The sequence below is a fragment of the Ixodes scapularis genome, unplaced genomic scaffold (genome assembly GCF_016920785.2).
Source record: "Ixodes scapularis isolate PalLabHiFi unplaced genomic scaffold, ASM1692078v2 PGA_scaffold3__209_contigs__length_174095766, whole genome shotgun sequence".
Taxonomy (NCBI): domain Eukaryota; kingdom Metazoa; phylum Arthropoda; class Arachnida; order Ixodida; family Ixodidae; genus Ixodes; species Ixodes scapularis.
The window spans coordinates 126395488-126413796 of NW_024609868.1; the positions used below are offsets into that span (position 1 = coordinate 126395488).

Below are 18309 nucleotides of genomic sequence, written 5' to 3' on the forward strand. Positions count from 1 at the left end.
GCATTGCCACGACTCTTTGCATGCAACTGCAATTTTTCCGAAACAATCAAAAGGCTTGCCGTGAAAACTGCCGGACCACAAAAACAATGCAAGGCATCAACTTACGTGCCGTTTGACAGAAGATGCTAGTCCGCACAAGACCAAGCGCCAATGTGGCCCACTGGCCAACTACGTCGCACGGTATAGTGGCACAGTCACCGACAGATATCTCGGACTTCGCAGGGACCGAAAGAAACATCCGAATAATAGAGCAGTTAAAAAAATCAGCAGATTAAAAAAACTTGTCTTTATTACATCTAAGCAGGCTTAAAAAAAAAAGCTGTAAATACCGTATCTACTCGCAGAATGAACACACTTTTTTTTTTTCCGAAAAATCGATGCAAAGTTAGGGGGGCGTTCATTACGCGAAGTAAACTTTTTGCGTCCATATTTACTCGCACAATGAACGGAACTTTTATCATGAAAAAGCAACGTAACTTCTTATCTCTTTGAGCGCGGCGCGCGATCACGTAACCAAACTGGGCTGTGCAAAAAAGAAAAAAAAAGCTCCTCTTGTTTTTGTTTTTCTCTTAGTTACGTGGTTTTTTGTTGTTTTTTTTTCCTTTTGCCGCCTTTTGCAAGCCGTTTTGTTTGCTTAGAGGGCTTCTCCGCTTCTCTTTCTTACCTCCTCGCGCGCGGCACGCAACCCAAAAGTCCTAACTGCGCTGTGAAAAAAAAAAAAAAAAAAAACAGCTCCTTTCTATGTTTTTTTTTTTTTCTTGCTTCCGTTGGCTCTTCTCAAATTTTTTTTAATGCCTTTTGCAACGCTGCCCATGCATTCGCGACCTCGCTGCACCAGGATAGAAAAGTGCGTTCCTTTCGCGCGCGTGGGGGGAAGGGGTCAAAATTTTGACGTCGGAGTTGGGGGTGCGTTTAATACGCGAGTGAAAAAAAAGTTGAAATTTTGAAAGCCGACTTTGGGGGGTGCGTTTATTACGCGAGTGCGTTCATTGTGCAAGTAAATACGATAGTGCCTTGCTTCAGGATACGTCTGCGCGCCTCGTTTTAGGTTATGCCTGTTTTTGTTAGGCCACTTTCTATTAGCTTGAGAACCACTGCTTTGTATAAACAGCATGTAAGCAATTTGGCGAGCGACGATACAAGCGATCGCAGCCCGCTTCGCTGTCGCTCGGTCAGTCACACGACGAGGCAAACCGTGTGAAAGCGACGGGGGCAGGCAACCAAGGCAATGAGCAACTTTTTCCTGGAATCCAAAAATCGAGCAACGCAACGAGCGACAGTGAGAAATTTTTGTCGCTCGTCGCCGACTCTTGTCGCTGTCGCTTGCTTCGTCACTCGCTAAATTGCTTACGTGCGGTTCAGCCTTTATGGTTAGCGACACTTCGCAGCAACGGAAGAACAGATGGAACAATGACGTACAAGCCAGGGTAGTCCAAAAATACAATTAACAAAGACGAGACGAGAGGTGCAAGTCCACGACTGCAATGGCGAATGAACAAGGCAAAATGGTAACAATGATGATGATAACGATGCACAGCTAGAGAAAAAAAACGCCATATTGTCACCTAGCGATAGGACTTGGCAGTAAGCACTCAAGTAGCTCTGCCAAACCAAGCCAATCCATGTGCAGCCAAAATAAAATCTAAAATGGCGGCTTCTCGGTGCTGTTTCCCGCTGGCCGCTAGCAACGATTTTGTCCAAAAAATTTAACTTTTGAACTTCAAGCTGTCCGAAAACATCGGCCATGAATATACACTCTTTCTATCAGGTAGGTCACGGTTCCCCCTTTACGTCTCAAATATTGAATAAGTCCGAATTATCAGCGTCTGAAAAATCAGTCGGCGACTTTACACCTCTTTCCCCCGTGCCAGACCGGGCCACTCACCTCGAATTGATCTCAGCTCCGTGCTGAAGCAGCAGCTTGATGATGTTGACGTATCCGCCAGACGCTGCCAGGCTCAAGGGGGTGTAGTCTGAAACGTTGCGGTGCTCCTTGTTGGCCCCACGTGCCAGTAGAATCTCCACCACCTGCACCACGGACAGAGATGCGGCGTCATCAGGAAGGGAGGCCTCAAACACCACTTTCCAGGAGGACGAAAACACAACACGTTAAATCCCAGGTAGACGTGGCAACTTTTAAATCGACCCCAAAACTAGGTCACCCAGCTCTGTAAAAACACGGTACCACTAAATGCATGAAATCTATCTGAAGCACACTAAACCAAGTTGCGCTGGTCCCTCCGTAACCAAGGTCCAGGGGTAAAATGTCTATCGTAGCTTTTACAGCGAAACTTTCTATGGGTAGGTTCTGGCAGATTGTCTCCGGGGTCAGTCTGAGCGTAGACGAACAATTTCATACAGTTCATGCTGCACATGCCGGCGCCGCACGTACGCGCCTTCCCACTATAAAAGATAAGAAGTCAATAACCAAAATAAAGCGTTTTTTCTGCAGTTTAATTTAAGCGCTATTGTCAGCGAAACTGAGACACTGATTGAAGCAGACCGTCGTATTTTCCCGCACACGACGTTATGGGCAGCAAGTGCCACATAGCAGTGCCTACGTACAACAGCGAACCGGCTACTCGTGTAACCAAATTAATCCAGGTCGATAATGCAAAGCAAGAGAGAGAGAGAGAAGGGAGGGAGGCGCATACCTCGTAGCGTCCCCCCGAGCAGGCGAGGGAGAGGGCCGTGTCCTTGGTGCGCTCCGACTGGGCCTCCAGGTCGGCCCCGTGGGAGAGCAGGATGTCCACGACCCCCGCGTGGCCGGCCGTGGCCGCCAGCATGAGCGGGGTGAAGCCCTTCTTGTCCCGGTGCTCCAAGTGGGCCCCCCTGCTCAGCAGCAGCCCCACCAGCTCCTCGTGGCCCCCCGCACAGGCCAGCGTCAGGGCAGTGTCGTGGTTGCTCTCCGTCTGCCAGTTCAGGTCCACCTGCAACCACCCACCAGCTTTGGTCACCCCGCTTGTCGCCCCCTTGAGCGTCCGTCCGCTCGACTGTACCAAACTTTCGAACAATTTTTGCCTAATAAGCTAATTTTTGCAAGGTTGAGTTTGTCGGTACACTGGCTCTTATAACTACTAAAAAGGCATAAGACTTGTTTACAAACTAAATTACCGATTACATACAACACCAAGCTTGGTTGAATATGATTCATAAAGGGGGGAACTATTCTTGATTGCCACGCTCCCGCCTAGAGAGGAGAGGAAGTAGAGAATAAAGTTATAAACGTTACGAAAGATTCCTATGCTGGAAAAATGGGACTGTACCAAACACCAAAGTTGGGCCCTCTACAGGGAGAAACCCAGGCATGGTTCTCTTTGGAAGCAAACAAGAGCTTTTACGGCCTTCGCTCCTCCGTATGGTTCGTCCCAGGTACCAAGCACTTTTGCCGCAAACGTTTTGCATTACCTGTCGGAGGACGGCGCGGGGCACAGATTGGATGGGAATGCTCCGTCTGTGCTCGGTGAGGACGTCCATTCGATCGACAAGGAAACGAGCTCTACCTAAACGCTGAAGCAGCACTCGTGCCACTCTTTTCCATTACAGGAGTGCGTAACGGGAAGTGGCTACGAGACAGCCCTAAACAGATTTGGTGCTAAAACAACATGCCTGGCACCCGAGACAAATGACGTCTCTAGGTGCTTCGGAAATGAACTAGCCCGTGTGCCCTTTACAGTAAAACCCCCTTTTCAACGACAATGGCTCGAATACTTGCAAAGGCGCCAGCACGCTCGGGCGGACGAAACTGCTATGAACTCGGGGGGGCGTAAATACAGCATCAATTTATTTTACAATTGTCCTATTCAGGCAGTTATAGACTAAGGTTTCTGGAAGCACTGTGGTTAAGAGCTTCACTGGCACTCCGAGTACATTGCGAGCTAGAACGAGGTGGCCCCACCTGTGCATGGATGGGAAAGGCGGCCGGGTGGAAGGCGAGCGCCGGAGGTGGCAGGCCCGTGGGGGCCACCCCGGGATGTCCCGCCGCCCCCGGGTGTCCCTGCTGCTGCTGTTGCTGCTGAGGGTGGTGGTGGTGGTGATGGTGGTGGTGGTGGTGATGGTGGTCGGGGCACACCGCCTGCTGCGCCGTAATGGACACCTGGGCGGACGCTGCCGCGGCCACTGCCACCGCCACTGCGGAGGGAACGCCGCCGGCCACCGCGGGACCTGCGCCACCAATGGGAAGGGTGTCACCAGAGACCGACTTTGGCGCCGCATGTGTGGCCTTTCGATAAGATCGCTATGGCGTATTTAGCGCAATGAGATTGTGTATGGTGCAGATTGTAACTGCCATACTTGCACAAATATAACGCAAATTTTTTTTTCAAAATTACGTGCTCCGAAACTAACCTCGCGTTATATTCGGAAGCGAGTTCAGCCAAGAGGCGCACGAGTCTGGAGAAAGCCATCCCTGCGTCTCGATGCAGGAGATTGGGTAGGAAAAGAAATGGAGTGTGGGAGGGTATTTGTTAGCTATTGGGCCACGTAAAGGGGGGAAATAGAAAACAAAAAAACATTTTTGTCGCTTTTGTGTTTGTACAACGCACCCGAAAAAGCATGCTGCAGAAATGCAGCACGCCACGCAGGAATGCTGGCACTGGCGAATTCAAGCATAATCAAGCCAGGCCCAGACAACACAAGCCAAGCCAAGACCACCATCCGTGTTTAAAGAACGAGCGTGATCCTGTATACAATCCAACAGCACTTTTTTTCTGCCTGCATAATTTTTAGTTTCTGCTTTAGAGTGCTCGGGTATTTGTGTGTTGGGGCTTCTGCTTCGTGCCTTGCTTTGCTTGTGAGCTGCCAAGGAGCTCACGCTAAAGAAAAAGGAACTATCAGACAAGCGGCGCCATGCTGCTACATAGCTGCGAAGTTGCTAAGTGGATTGCAATTGGAAGGACCTGAGCAATGACAATCAGTGCAGTGAAAAAATACTGCTATTTCTTCGATTTCCAGTACCTTCACACTTCTGCTATGCCCCCAGTGCAATAAATTTACATGGCCTCAGCTCGCGTTATAATAGTAAAGATATTTTTGAAATTTTCTTTTCTAGGGCATCAAAAGCCTTGAGTTATATTCGTGCAAATATGGTAGTACTGAGAGAGGAGCCCATAGACCCCAGTCAAATGGCTTCGAGATATGCACGTCCCCTAGTTTCTGGCCGAAAAGAAATCAGCGTGGCCGAATTCATTTTATCCCTTTCGTCCGTGGCCAAGCGGGATGGATTGCTGGGGGGGGTTGCGGGCCTGGCCGGAAACACCTTCATGACACTGCTGCCTTGCGGTGAAGGGTGCATAAAGGGAATTCTCCACAACGGTTGCCAAGCAAATAGGTATGGTGGCCAGACAATGTAAAACGAATACCACAGGATGCCTGCCCAACTAGGTTTTCAAAGTCACCGACCTGACTGCTTCACGAAACTTCCCCGGCTACTTGGATGAAAACCACAAACCAAAACTGTCAATATTGGCAATAACAGTGCACAATGGCAGACTGCAATGCCCTATAAGGGGTATTGACTGGGCGCCATATTTGAGGGCGATGTTTAGGGTGCGTGCTTAGAACGAGTTTATATTAATAGGCTGCTAAGACCGGCAATCTCAATGGTGTGGAGTGCCTATGGCAAAAGGAAGGTGAAAGCTCTTTGTCAGCACTGGATTCATAATTCTCAAAAATTCTAAGTTTACTTTTGCTACGTTCCCAATTTTTGAAAGCTTTGAAACAAAAATATTATCAAACACAAGCATATTCTAAATTCACTTTTATCTAATGATATTTCTTTAGCTGGAGTTTGCAGTGGCTTTGATGCCACTGGCTACAAACCTTGCAAACAAGTGTTTCTTAGAAAAACATACTTTAAACCACTAACCATCTAGACATAGTCGCTGGGGTGCATAGGAGCTCCAAACACTTTGCCCCATCCCCCCCCCCCCCCCCCCCATTATAAAATTTATAAATTTTTTTTTTTTTTTTTTTAGTTAGAAAGCATGATTTTTATTTCTCTAAGAAGCAGAAACAGAATGGTCCAAACTGGACATCAGGACAGTCGCTTTCGCCATGACCCAGAAGTGCCAATGGCATGTTTTCCTGAACAAACTAGATATAAGATAAACTTCCTTTTTGTCAATAGTCAGATTTGAAAGAAAACTGAAGTTGCCTCTTCTTGGAACCACTGACCCTGTGCTCTGACAGAAGTTAGTCTTCTTTTTGCCTTTTTTACCACCGTCAATTGGGAATAATGTGTTTTTCATCAAACATTGTACTGGAGAGTGTTTTTTTTTTGTTTTTTTTTTGTGGATTATACTAGATTTATTTGAAAAAACAAAACGCTATGCAAAAGCTAAAAAATATATATATGTTGCTTTCGGAGCTTCGATTGCACACTCGACCGATTGCCGACACAACTCCCCATAAACCAGAGTAACTGGGACATGTCTTCGACTGGTGTTTAGCGTCCTACACCGTTGTGCAATGGTCTCGAGGCAGCTGCCATTTACGTCGTAGACACCAGCGGATATATATTGCCCCTTGTCGCTTCTCTGGCGACCGCAACTAGTGCGGGCAAGCACAAGCGTCAAGGCATTTCAACTTGAGCGGACTATCGAGCCGTAGAGCAATCTACGGCCCAACAGGTGTCCACCGCTTCCACTTCTGCCACTGCACCACCGCCAAGGTCGCAGCAAGCAGCAGGAAGACATTTCCTATAGTCGGTTACAAGCCAAGAGGGTAGGAGAAGCTCCTCCCACAAGCGTGATGCGTCCGCTTCAAATCCCTCCGCAGTCGAAAGAAGAGTTCACTGGAAACGCTTCTTCCACTTCAATGGATAGATATTGGCTACAAAGTGATGCCAGTTTCTTTCCGATTCCACTTTTTAAGAAAGCGACCTTTGTATTCATAAGAGAGGGAACCGAGCCCCTGAAAGCAGCCTTTGTATTCATCGGAGGAGGAGCCTAATCCCCGATAGTCGTATTTGTTTCCACCTTAGAGAGAAAACTCTAATCTCCCTCTCGTGGCTTCCACAACACTAAGTCAAAATCGAAAGAAAAAGCAAATATGTACAGGAAGGCAAGACCCTCCTTGCGCGTTGGCCGCGACGTCACAGAAACGATGGGACGCAATTGGATGCGGAGGTGGCGGAGGGATATATGATTCCCTTTGAGGGGCATTTGCTGCTACCTTCTTGACTTGTAACTTACTATAGTCGTTGTCAAGCGGCAATCAAAGGACCGAAAATGACGACGCAACGGACGCACCAGTCGAAGACACGTTCGAGGCACTACACCCAACACACTAAAGAGCCGAGCTCGGATCCCAAAGAGACGCGACTCGGCCGAGACGCGTGCGGGAGCAACGCCCGTGTATGAGCTCCACCGAAGCCACCCACCAGACACGATCTCCCCGAGGGTCTCGTGGAGGGTGCGGGCGGGGGCGGCCACCATGAGTCCCTCGTCCCCCTGGGCGGGCGCCGCAAAGGACGCCGCGGAGGTGGGGCCCAGCGGGGAGGGTGGGTAGGGGGCCCCCTGGGGGGACTGCACGCAGCCCTGCTGGGACGACGAGGAGGGGGCACACAGGGGGGACGGCCCCACCGCCAGGCTGCACGCCGTGTCCTTGGGGGCGCACGCTGCCAGGGCCTTGGGCTTCGCCTGGAAGCAAAGAGGAAACCCCGTAAGACCCGCTCCAGACGCTCGTATGGGCTTACTTTAAGGCGAAGCTCGCCGTAAACGCGGACGTCTGCACGTGGCCAAGGTCGGATTCTCGTCCGAGGCGCATTTTAGTGGCGCACTTTGCTTCGTGTAATTTCGAGGTAAAAATACTCTATTTCGGTGAGAAGTGAGAATGGCCGTTGAGAATTCGGACGCGGGCCACCGGCACACCTCGTCAAAGTATCAACCGTCACACTTCCGACACTTATGAATACAAAAAAAACAACCCCAATGAAGGATCAATTACGTGCACAGCAATAGGGGAAAGAGTGAAAGATGTTCACCAGCATGACCATGACAGCTTACTGGAATTATGAAGGTTAAACCACATCTAAGAGGAATGAAACGTCTGCCCCGACACAGAGTTAATATAGAAAACAACCTCTATATAATGAACATCCCTTTGAAGGATGCCCAGGTACAATGCTGTAGAATATTTTACTAGAACCAATTCTCATTATAGAGGGTTCACCTGGCTGACGGTATTGTTTAATTAGTTTAGACGACACAGCTGCCTCATCAATCTCCCACAAGTGACTTCGATTGGGGAAGTTCCAAAAAACTAATTATTAGCCAAACGTTAGTTGATTGCACAAAATTAAAATTCGAGACTAAAGACTTGAGGACTGGGGAAAAAGCGAAACAACAGGGATTAATTAAGATCTCGCTAAACTCTGATACAACTTTGTTTGCATCTATCGGACAGGTGTCCAGGGGTTGGGTTGGGTCCACGCACCTTGTCGAGGTGCCGCTTGGCGGCAGCCGGTCCCAGGGGTGCGGCGGCCACAACGGGAGGCGTGGCCGTGGTAGAGGCCGAGGGAAGGTGGCAGGAGGGGGCGGCCAGGTCGGGAGGGGAGGAGGGAGATGAGGAGAGGGCCGCATTGCGCAGGTTCAGCTCCTCCACCTCCTCGCACGGGGGAACCAGGTGGTGGTGGCCAGAGAGCACCATCTGCGCATGCGCCTTCTCCTGCAAACCGGCGCAAGACCCCACCCCCATCAGGCGCCCGACCACGCATGCACACGCTCATTCAGGGAGTTACATCCAGAAAGCAGACGAGAAGTGCAGACATCTGGGTGTCTGTCTTCTCTGCGCACTGCCTTTTAGCTCTCGGTGTTTTCGTATTCGTGCCATGTAACCTCGATGGTTCCGTCGCGCTGATGATGCGACATTGTGGCGTCGGGCAACACCATGACTTGATGTCACATGATCACGATACAAATGTTATATGACAGAACGGCGTCAAGTGACATCTTAATGTTACAGAGGATCCATATGTGATATTCATTTAAAGCGCCTTAGTAACATTTATGCACATTCTGATGCCTCGCTTAAGTCAGCCATGTGATATTTTCCTTTTGTGTGTTCGAATATTTGCCCATACTCTACTTCACAAACGTCTGGAGTGCAGAAAAAGGCACGGCCATCTACCTCGGCAAAACGCTTCCGAGTGTTCGGAAACTCGCACACAGAAGGCACATTCGAAGGCCACATCACAGGCTCGCACTAGTGCCTTCGTCAGCGCCGCAGGCGATCGTAATTGGGGGGCTGTTCCCCCCCAGGCACGCCATTGCATTTCTTTGTGAGAGCCCCAAACAACCACACTTTTCGTCTGTTGTCCAGGCAAGACACGCTTAGCTATTCTATATAAAGAATACCACATGCTTAAAACGCCGGCCCCGCCGTCACGAAGCGCTGGTTGACCTCGCTGCTTTCAAATGAATCCTCATTCTCTCTTTTATGAATTCCACAGTGGAGTCTCTTTTTATGAATTCCACAGCTCCGCGTGAAATTATAGCTCGTGACATCGCGAGACTGGGACCAGACTGTGTTAGCACCTCGTCGCTTGAGCTTTCAGATAAAGACCGGCAGTACATGGAGCAAGGACGGTAAACCAGTGACAGTGTTGTACTAAACACGTGATGTGCATTTTTTGTGTTTGTCCTTGATTTATTTGGTGTGGTATGTATGCTATGTATGCTAAATGCTAAAATAAATAAATTTTCAGTTGAGAGTCAGCGCTGTGTCCAGTTGGTTACCTTTTACTTCGGCCTCGTCTTTGCGCTTTTTGTTTTTAATTACGTTTACATACCAACTAGCTCAAAATTCTATGTTAATGAGCTACCGTATTTTGTTTATGAAGGAAGCCAACGGATCTATTCTTCTGTGGAGCGCATGCATAGTAGACGTACTACAATCTAAAGATGAGAGTAAGTAGACGTACTACAGTCTAAAAATGAGAGTATGGAAGGGTGGCCAATGCCCAGTGCGGTCGCCATCTGTGACTGAACAAGGGAGCTGTAGTCGTTCAGACATTCCCACCGACACAATGATAAAACAATCGACTGACACGAGGATAAAACAATAAGATATGAGGGGGCGATCAACAAGTTTGGCCTCCCAGGCTGTAACTTTTGTATTCAGCGATGAAATTCAAAGATGTTACATTCAAATTGAAGTTTGAAATCATCTCTTTTTAGAACCACAAAACCTTTCAATATAGTCAGCACCGGTGGCGATGCGCTTCTGCTATCGGTGCGCTACTCTCTGCATGCCATCGTAGATGATCGAGAGCGACTCTTGACGAGACCAATGCCGCGCTGGAGGAGCAGCAGTTTTAAGGTGTTTTGCCTCGTGCACCTTACAGCCAGCACTTTGCACCACAAGACTTTTGGCTGTTTGCCGAGATAAAGGAACATCTTAAAGAGTAACAGGTTGCTTCCGACAAAGAAATTATTGATGTAGCGTGCAGTTGGTATTGTTAACACCCCCCTCAATCGTTTAGAGTGCGTGTGAAGAGTAGTGCATCACCACTGATGTGGACTATCGTGAAAAGTTACATACTCCTGGGAAAGAGGAGATTCCAAACTTTTATTTGAATGCAACAACTTCGAATTCCAAAGCTGAATAAAAAAGCTAAAGCCCACGAGGTAACACCTATCGATCGCCCCCTTATACGTAACAGTGTCTACAAGTGCCAAGTGCGCATTCGAGCCACACTGCACTCATGTGCGCTCCGAGCCAGGCAACAACTAAGAGTAGACTGCCGTAGCTTTTTACCGGCTCGGGTACAGCAAGAGACCATTGAAAACCAGAAAACTTTTTGCAGGTTCAGCCGAACAGTAGGAGACTGATCTCGTTCCCTCTTTACATTGGTCTCACGTTTCGCTTTGTAGAGCTTTAGGGCAGACTCACTCATGAAGAACACTCAACTGTCGTAGGGAGACTCGCAAAAGGCTCTATCCCTCCACCAAAGATCCAAAAGGTTAAGCCCGAATTTTAATGTTCCATTCTTGGTCCCCAACATCATGGTACCTCGAGCGCATCTCCGACTAGTGCATTCAGCATTCTACCCCCGCCCATACATCAAAAGTGGCCCCGAAGTGGCAACAAATGACGTCGCGGGAGCCGGAGCGTCACGCCGTCAAGCGTCACGATCCTGGCAGTTGGTCGTAGGACTACCGACAAAAAGCACGAGCAAACACGAGTGTCACCGTAGTTATGACATCCTCCCGGTTGCCAGAGCTTCCGTGGACTGTCAAACTGGAGGACGACCTGCGGCAGACTGGGCGTTTACCCCACCCACCAGAGCTGTTGGGACGCCGCCAGGATCGCAACCGGCGACAGCGCAACACTACTGCGATATCACCGAGCCGAAATCGAGTGACTACTTTTCTTTGAACGCGGTAGGCACACCAGTTGAAGACGCAATCCAGCTGCACTATGCTGACATCGAGGGGCAGCATAGAGCTCCTCTCATGGAGAAAGCCCGATTGCACGTCCAGCCATACCGCAACGTCTGCGAATGGATGTGCTCTGTGCGGGACGTGCTCTGTGCAGGACGTGCAGAGTGCCCGAAGGGTACCAGCAGACCCACCTGCAGCTCCCTCTCGACCCTCTGCAGCTCCTCGAGGATCTGCTGCTTCTGCAGGATCTGCTCCTCCCTGCTCGGGTGGTTCAGCTCCGCACTCCGCATCATGCTGTTGATGCACGCCTCCAGTCGCTCGCTTGGCCGCAGACCCTGCAGCGCGCACCGGACAACAACGACCGTCAAGGCGGGTTCGTGAGCTCGCGTTCGACTGTGCTACGACCGCTCGCAACGACTTGCAACGGGCGGTGTGCCTAGATTACGGCGTTCCCCACAGCTCGAACAGCGTCGAGTGGTTTATGGGCTGCATTTGCAATATGAGATACAAACCGATTTGCGCAAGCGGTGTCGTCGTCATATATAAACGCTCTTCATGTTCTTAGTTGCTTCCTCTCTTAAATTTAGGCTCTCTACCGACGAAACAACGGACTGGTGCCATCTATTGTGTAGCCCGGAAACACTCGAGATCTGCATATATTTTACGTACCACTCTTCGCCACGAGCTTAAAATATTTCTGACAACATTATACAGCAGAACCTCGTTGATACATTTTGAAGAAACCCAATGAAAAAAAACCCTATTACCCGGGAAAACATACAATCCAGACTTAACATTTTTAAGCAAACACACACCCAAAAAGAAAAACAAGCAATAGTTCAAAAACAAGCCTATCTGCGATGAAATCGCTTTCGCGATGCCATTGCAGAACGAAATGAGCCTACACGACACAGGAAAAATGGCGAAATGGGATGGCACGGGCTTGGGGCGGACTTGATAAGCAACCGGAGCTGAACCAACGCAAAGAAAGAAACGAAGAAATGGCAGATTCATTCATTTACTACTACCGCTAGTACTCCCTCGTACGTCCTAGTCTAGAGTTACTCTTGCGCACTCTTTCAATCGGTGCTTTCAACCCTCCGAACAAGGGCTCAAAGTGCTTGCTGGAGTTACCAAAAGTGATCCATAATCAATCGTCTACTTTGCAAACGCTTGAAAAGCCAAAAGCAAACATACTGCTCCGGTGTTGACAACTGCAGTGAACATGCACTCGCACGGGCAAAGCTCGATCGGTAGACAGCTGTATTCAGGTTTCGATTTTTACGCTGCTGCTTCGGTTGCCCGTTACGACAGCATTCCTACCACTTTTGCGTGCGGTAGACTTGACGTAAGGAAAATGAATGACAGCATCAGATGGATGCGCTGTTGTTACAAGCAGTTAGCACGCCGATGAAGCGGTGCGGATGCTAACCATCAACAGCCGAGAACGCCGGCGAAGAGTGGAGAGATTCTCGCCCAGCCGCCGGAGTCGCGATCGAGATGCGTAAAGTATGTATTTGGAGTCCTTTGTTATTATTTCATAGGAAAATTCCTTCGACTAATCGAATAATGAGCTAAGACAGTAAAACTGTGCTGTGTGATCTGCAATTGCCATCAAAGCACCCTCAAGCACCACGTGTGCGCCATGTTGTATGCCCTTGTGGACGGCTGCTCGACACCCGTTCGTCGAGACTGGATGTTTGGAGCTTCAAATATGCGAGTACAACGTTGATTGCCAAAACAACGTATAATTCGATTGACATCTGGCAGAATGTTGAGCATACTTTCCGGGAAATCGTGTTATCCGGGAATGTATGAACCGGAAAAAAAACAGATCAACTCTAAGGGACGTTTCCCGTGCCGTCACTCGTGGACGTATGAACCGGGAAATCGCATGAACCGGGAACACATCAACGAGGTTTTGCCGTAAAATACTATTTCTCATCGATAGTGTGTAGACTTAACGTCACACTTGCCATAAAACTTGCAGTCTAGTTATACCGGACTACAAGAGTTCCAAGGCTATCCGATGGGAGGAACCAGTGTGCCAGTCTGCTCTTGCATCGTAAGCCGTCCCAAGTAGTCTTAGTGCAGTCGCTCGGGGGTCAAACGCAAATGTATAAACTGGCCCTTAGGCAACGGCAGGTATGCCGCAGACAGTACCAACTCCAACAAAGTCTGCATCCACGATCGTTGAAATTCGCAGAAGGGAACCGGCACCCTAGACACGCGCGGAACTTCGGGGCTCTCAAATGGGACCCGCACAGGTCGCAAACTTTGAATCTAAACGGTATCTTTATCGTCATTCCATGGGCTGCTCTCCAAAGGCCCAACGATTGCCCTTTGTCGATTGGCCAACTGTCAACAACAACGCGATAGCTAATTTAGAATTTTAGTGCACCAATCAGACTTTTCCGAGTCAGTTTCGTTTTGATCTCTGTTTTCACGCCGTTTCCATACTCTGCAACATGTTGCTTAATGATTTTGAGTCATTCTGAGGTGCCTGCTTGCGTGCCGAAAAAGAGGGCCGGGGGTTTCGACGGGAGGCCCCACCTGAGCAGCTGCCGCGGCTGCCTGCTGGTGCCTCTCCTGCTCGGTGGCCAGCCTGGCCCCCGCGGAGCCGGCGCACACCACCAGGGGCGGGGGCCCGCCGGAGTCCCCGCTCGCCTTGCGCTTGCCACCGCCCCAGGACACCGGGGTCGCAGCCACCTCCGGGCAGGCGGGGGAGGGCGCACCCACGGTCGACGAGGACGTCGCCGCCGTGGCACTTGCGCGAGAGCCCGCTGCAACCGAGAAACACGCTCAGACCCCCACGTAATGAGCTGCCGGCGGACTGTACACCAGAGCAGAGCTACGTTGAACAAGGTGCCTGGTACGTATCTTCCGACCGGTGTGTATGGCGGTCCTGCTGCCTACGCATCGAAGGTGTTAGTCTTAAAGTGGCAACAAATTACACCGCAGGCGCCGGCATGCCTCGCCGTCGCATGCCGCAATTCTGGCAGTTGGCTGTGTCCGACAAAAAGGACGAGCAAATGCGAGTGTTGCCGTGGCCGCCCGAGTTTCTGCAGGCAGTAGCTGCCGAGCAAAGAAAGGCAGACCAGGGGTCTGCACACATCCCTCCACCGCCGTGCCATCGCCGGCGACGCAGCAGGTAACAACGCGACTCGAGTGCGACATCGTCGGGCAGAAATCAAGAGACCAAACAAAGACGCACAAGACACACCGGTCGGAGAGGTGTTCTAGGCACCGTGCCTGCATCCATGACACGGCTGCCGTGCAGATAACGTCGCATTCCTGCAACGGCAAAGGCCCCACTCACCTCCAGCGACGTGGGGCAGGAAGGGATGGCCGGCCGCGGCCGCAGCCAGGGCGGCCACCCGCTGCTCTTCCGTCAGCGGAACCACCTGCAGGCTGTGGCCTCCGAACCGGGGGGATGCCTGCACACGCACGCGCAATGTCAGGCGGCGTGTCGACGTGCCCGAAAGAAAAAGATGAAATAATAACAAACTACATTTTTCTTATCAATATTTTTAAAAGGATTTAAAAGAGGGCTGTGCGAATTCTGGTTCAAATCGAACGACATGGTGCAATCCCTAAGTTCAACGCTGCAAAGAAGTCAATAGGTCGTGGGTTCCTCTTTCGCTGTCAAGGCTATTCATGATGCAGAACTATTATATTTTAACCACTATTAGCAGAATGTAATTTAAAGTGACAAGGCTGTAAAGCTTCAAGCCCACAGAGCAATACCACACGCAATTTGGGTAAATGGGCAGGGAAGGATAGGTTTGCATATTGCACACTTCAATACGTAATAGCATCAGAAATAACATTAATAATATACATTAATTTCAGATAAAAATGAAACAAAAGATTCTACTAGCCAATAAAAGCAGCCTTCTTCTTTTGAGAGGGGCTTAAAGAAACAACTGAAATGTATTTTTGTGCATAACCAAACGTGAAAACAAAACTCGTCTAGGCCATAAAAAAGAAGACTGGGATTTAGTTGCTTTTTATACGTCAACAAAACAATATCAGAAACGCTTGAAACACTTCATATCAAAGCAAAAACAACATGCAGCAAAGATAAAACATGATGCCTAAAACAAAATTGGGCTATGGTAGATAAAATTAAAACGTTAGGCACCATTTCTTTAGTTCCCGTTTTAGTAGTTCTTATGGTGAATTCCACTGGTTAGTCCGGACCGCTTTCCAAAAGCCGTGAGGGAGGCAAAAATGAGCTCACGAGCGGAAGATGGACTTTTTTTTCTTGGAGCGACCCGGCGGAGACGGCCTACCGCTCAAAATGGCTGTTGCTCGAACTTGACAAAACTGACCATTGCCTCAGCCGACTGAGCTTTCCTACGACCGGTCACTATAATGTCACTAATATCACCTGCACGGTCATTGCCTAGACCGTTCTTGCATTATCGCACGTGAAAACGCTGACGGCGTGCGACGTGAAAAGGTAAACAGTTTGTTGCGGCAAAAGTGACACGCCCAACCTTGCGTCTGTTTTCTTCGGATTTTCTGTTGTTCTTTTTGTCGTTTTTCCTCTCAGAAACACAGATGTCGGCGCTTATGATTTGGCTCACTCCGCTAGGAGTAAGCCAATTTACTACGGCAGGAGTGAGCAAGGTAAGAGCGGTTGAGCCATCGCCATCCCGCGCAAACAACTGATGCATCCAAGCAGATCCAACTCAACGATTTGGCCGGTCCGGCGACATTGCCGCGCATGTGTACTGCCGAGTGAAAGGAAATGACGTGGCGCGCTTCTGTCGACTTCCGCACACGCTCCCCTAAATTTCATGAGCAATTTCGGCATGGCTGGAGGCGCTCCACGGGGTAGGCGCTGCCACATATATGCGAGTGGAAGATCACCGACTTGAGCCGGATCTGCCAGCGGAAGATGCGCACTCCAAACTGCGAGCGTATTTTACCATAACATTCATCGAGGTTATTATAAGTTCATTAAATAAAAAAAGTATTTGTATAATTTTTTTTCTTTTCTCTATACTAAGGAAGTGTAGTCAACTCAAAACATAAAAGTTCTTTAGGACTGTAAAAAAAAGAAAAAAAAAGTAAAAGATTTGACAATTTTTTTTAAATCCTCGCTTGGAAAAAAAAAAAAATAATAATAAAGCAGCCACACTTACACACTGCATTTTGTACACTCCGACACGCGCAGCAACGCGAGTGTGAATCTCGCAAGCTTGCGATTGCACGACATTGCAATCGTACGTTCTGTCATGTCGGCGGTGTCCGCAAAGTTCCCCCTTTGCCCCAAACAAAACGAGCCGACTCACCTCGACGGTTCCCGCATTGGAACCGGGAAGTTGTTGCTGCTGTTGCTGCTGCTGCTGACTCTGCTGCTGCTGCAGCTGCTGTAGCTGCTGGGGCAGGGTGCCCGCCACGGCTGCCGTGGCCACCGCCTGCTGGGCGGCCACCGCGGAGGCGGCCGAGCCGGCGGCGGAGGGCGAGCCCCCGGCGGCCAGGTTGGGGTAGTCGAGCAGCAGCTGCACCACGGCCGTGTGGCCCCCCTTGGAGGCCTCGATGAGCATGGTCGAGTTGTCCTTGAGGCGGTGGCTGGGGTCCGCCCCGTGGGCCAGCAGCAGCTCCACCACCGACAGGTGGCCCCCCGCACACGCCAGCGACAGGGGCACGTGGTCGTTGCTGCTCGTCGGGCGGTTCGGGTCCGCGCCCCGCGTCAGCAGGAACTGCACCGTGCACAGGTGGCCCGCCCTCGCCGCCTTCATCAGTGGCGTCCGGCCGCCCTCGGACTCGTGCTCCTGCGTGAAAGCGGAAAGTTGTCGGTGCTCGGTGCTCCCAAAGCAGGCGAGTTGCGTTGGGGTCCACACGGACAAAGTCTGCGACGGTTGCGGTCGTCTGTACGTGGCACTACCACTGTCACATGAATAGCACCGTACAAAGCGTGGCAACCTCTCTTTACATTTATTAAGGCCTTAGTTTTGTGCGAGCAAACTTGCACTTACTCTCATTCTTTTTTCCACAATGACATCGTAGTGTAACCACATATTTTGGAAGTTGTGGGCATGTAAAACACATACTTTGTTCCACGAGTAATAGAATTGACAAAATGAGACTTTCGTAACCATTGAAACAAGAAATGTGTCAACATAAAGGAATGTAGCGGACATAGCCGCAGGTAACCGCTTCCTACGACTCCTGTGTTATACGATAAATGACATTTGTTTTGTTCAGCAAATACGACTCCACAGCAAACAAAAAAAATGTATGATTATTTGTCAGGTGACAGTGCCTTGCTTGAGGGGCCTGGCATGCTGGCGTAGCCAGCATGCCAGGCCCCTCAAGCAAGCAGGAAGTTCAGAGGTTTCTCGGTGTGCTAAACTACTTTGGGAAATTTTTGACTCAACTTTCAAGAAAAACGGAGGCACTGAGGGACTTGAGAAAGAAAGAAAACGCATTTGTGTGGCTGGTTGTTCATGACAAGGAGTGGAATAATTTGATTGAAATGCTCACATCAGCCCCTGTCCTTGCGATATTTGACCCATCCAAACCAATAAAGATATCAGCCGACGCGTCGAGTTTTGCCATCGGTGCTGCACTATCTCAACTGCATAACCAGGATTGGCGTCCCGTGGCATATGCGTCACGGGTGCTGTCGAAGGCCGAAGCGAATTATGCACAAATTGAAAAAGAGACTCTTGCTGTAACTTTTGCTTGCGAGAGATTTCGGGAGTTTGTGCTGGGCTATCCCGTGCTTGTCGAAACGGACCACAGGCCGCTCCTAGCAATAGCAAAAAAGAGCTTCAGTGAAATGCCTCCGCGACTTCAAAGATATTTTCTCAGGCTGTTGCAATTTGATGTCAAGTTTGAGTATGTTCCTGGAAAGCAGCTGCTCTTAGCAGATGCTCTGTCACGAATCCCAAGTTCCGAACACAGAGAA

General features: G+C 49.8%; 1 protein-coding gene across 1 annotated transcript in view; it reads right to left on the reverse strand.

The window, feature by feature from the left end:
• Positions 1–18309, reverse strand: part of LOC8031167 (ankyrin repeat and KH domain-containing protein 1) — an 88930-nt gene that overhangs the window by 34852 nt on the left and 35769 nt on the right. The window contains 9 exon segments of the mRNA XM_042292621.1: positions 1886–2028; positions 2655–2930; positions 3899–4164; positions 7382–7640; positions 8437–8667; positions 11576–11719; positions 13938–14167; positions 14704–14821; positions 16688–17170. Coding sequence (XP_042148555.1) covers positions 1886–2028; positions 2655–2930; positions 3899–4164; positions 7382–7640; positions 8437–8667; positions 11576–11719; positions 13938–14167; positions 14704–14821; positions 16688–17170 — 2150 coding nt within the window.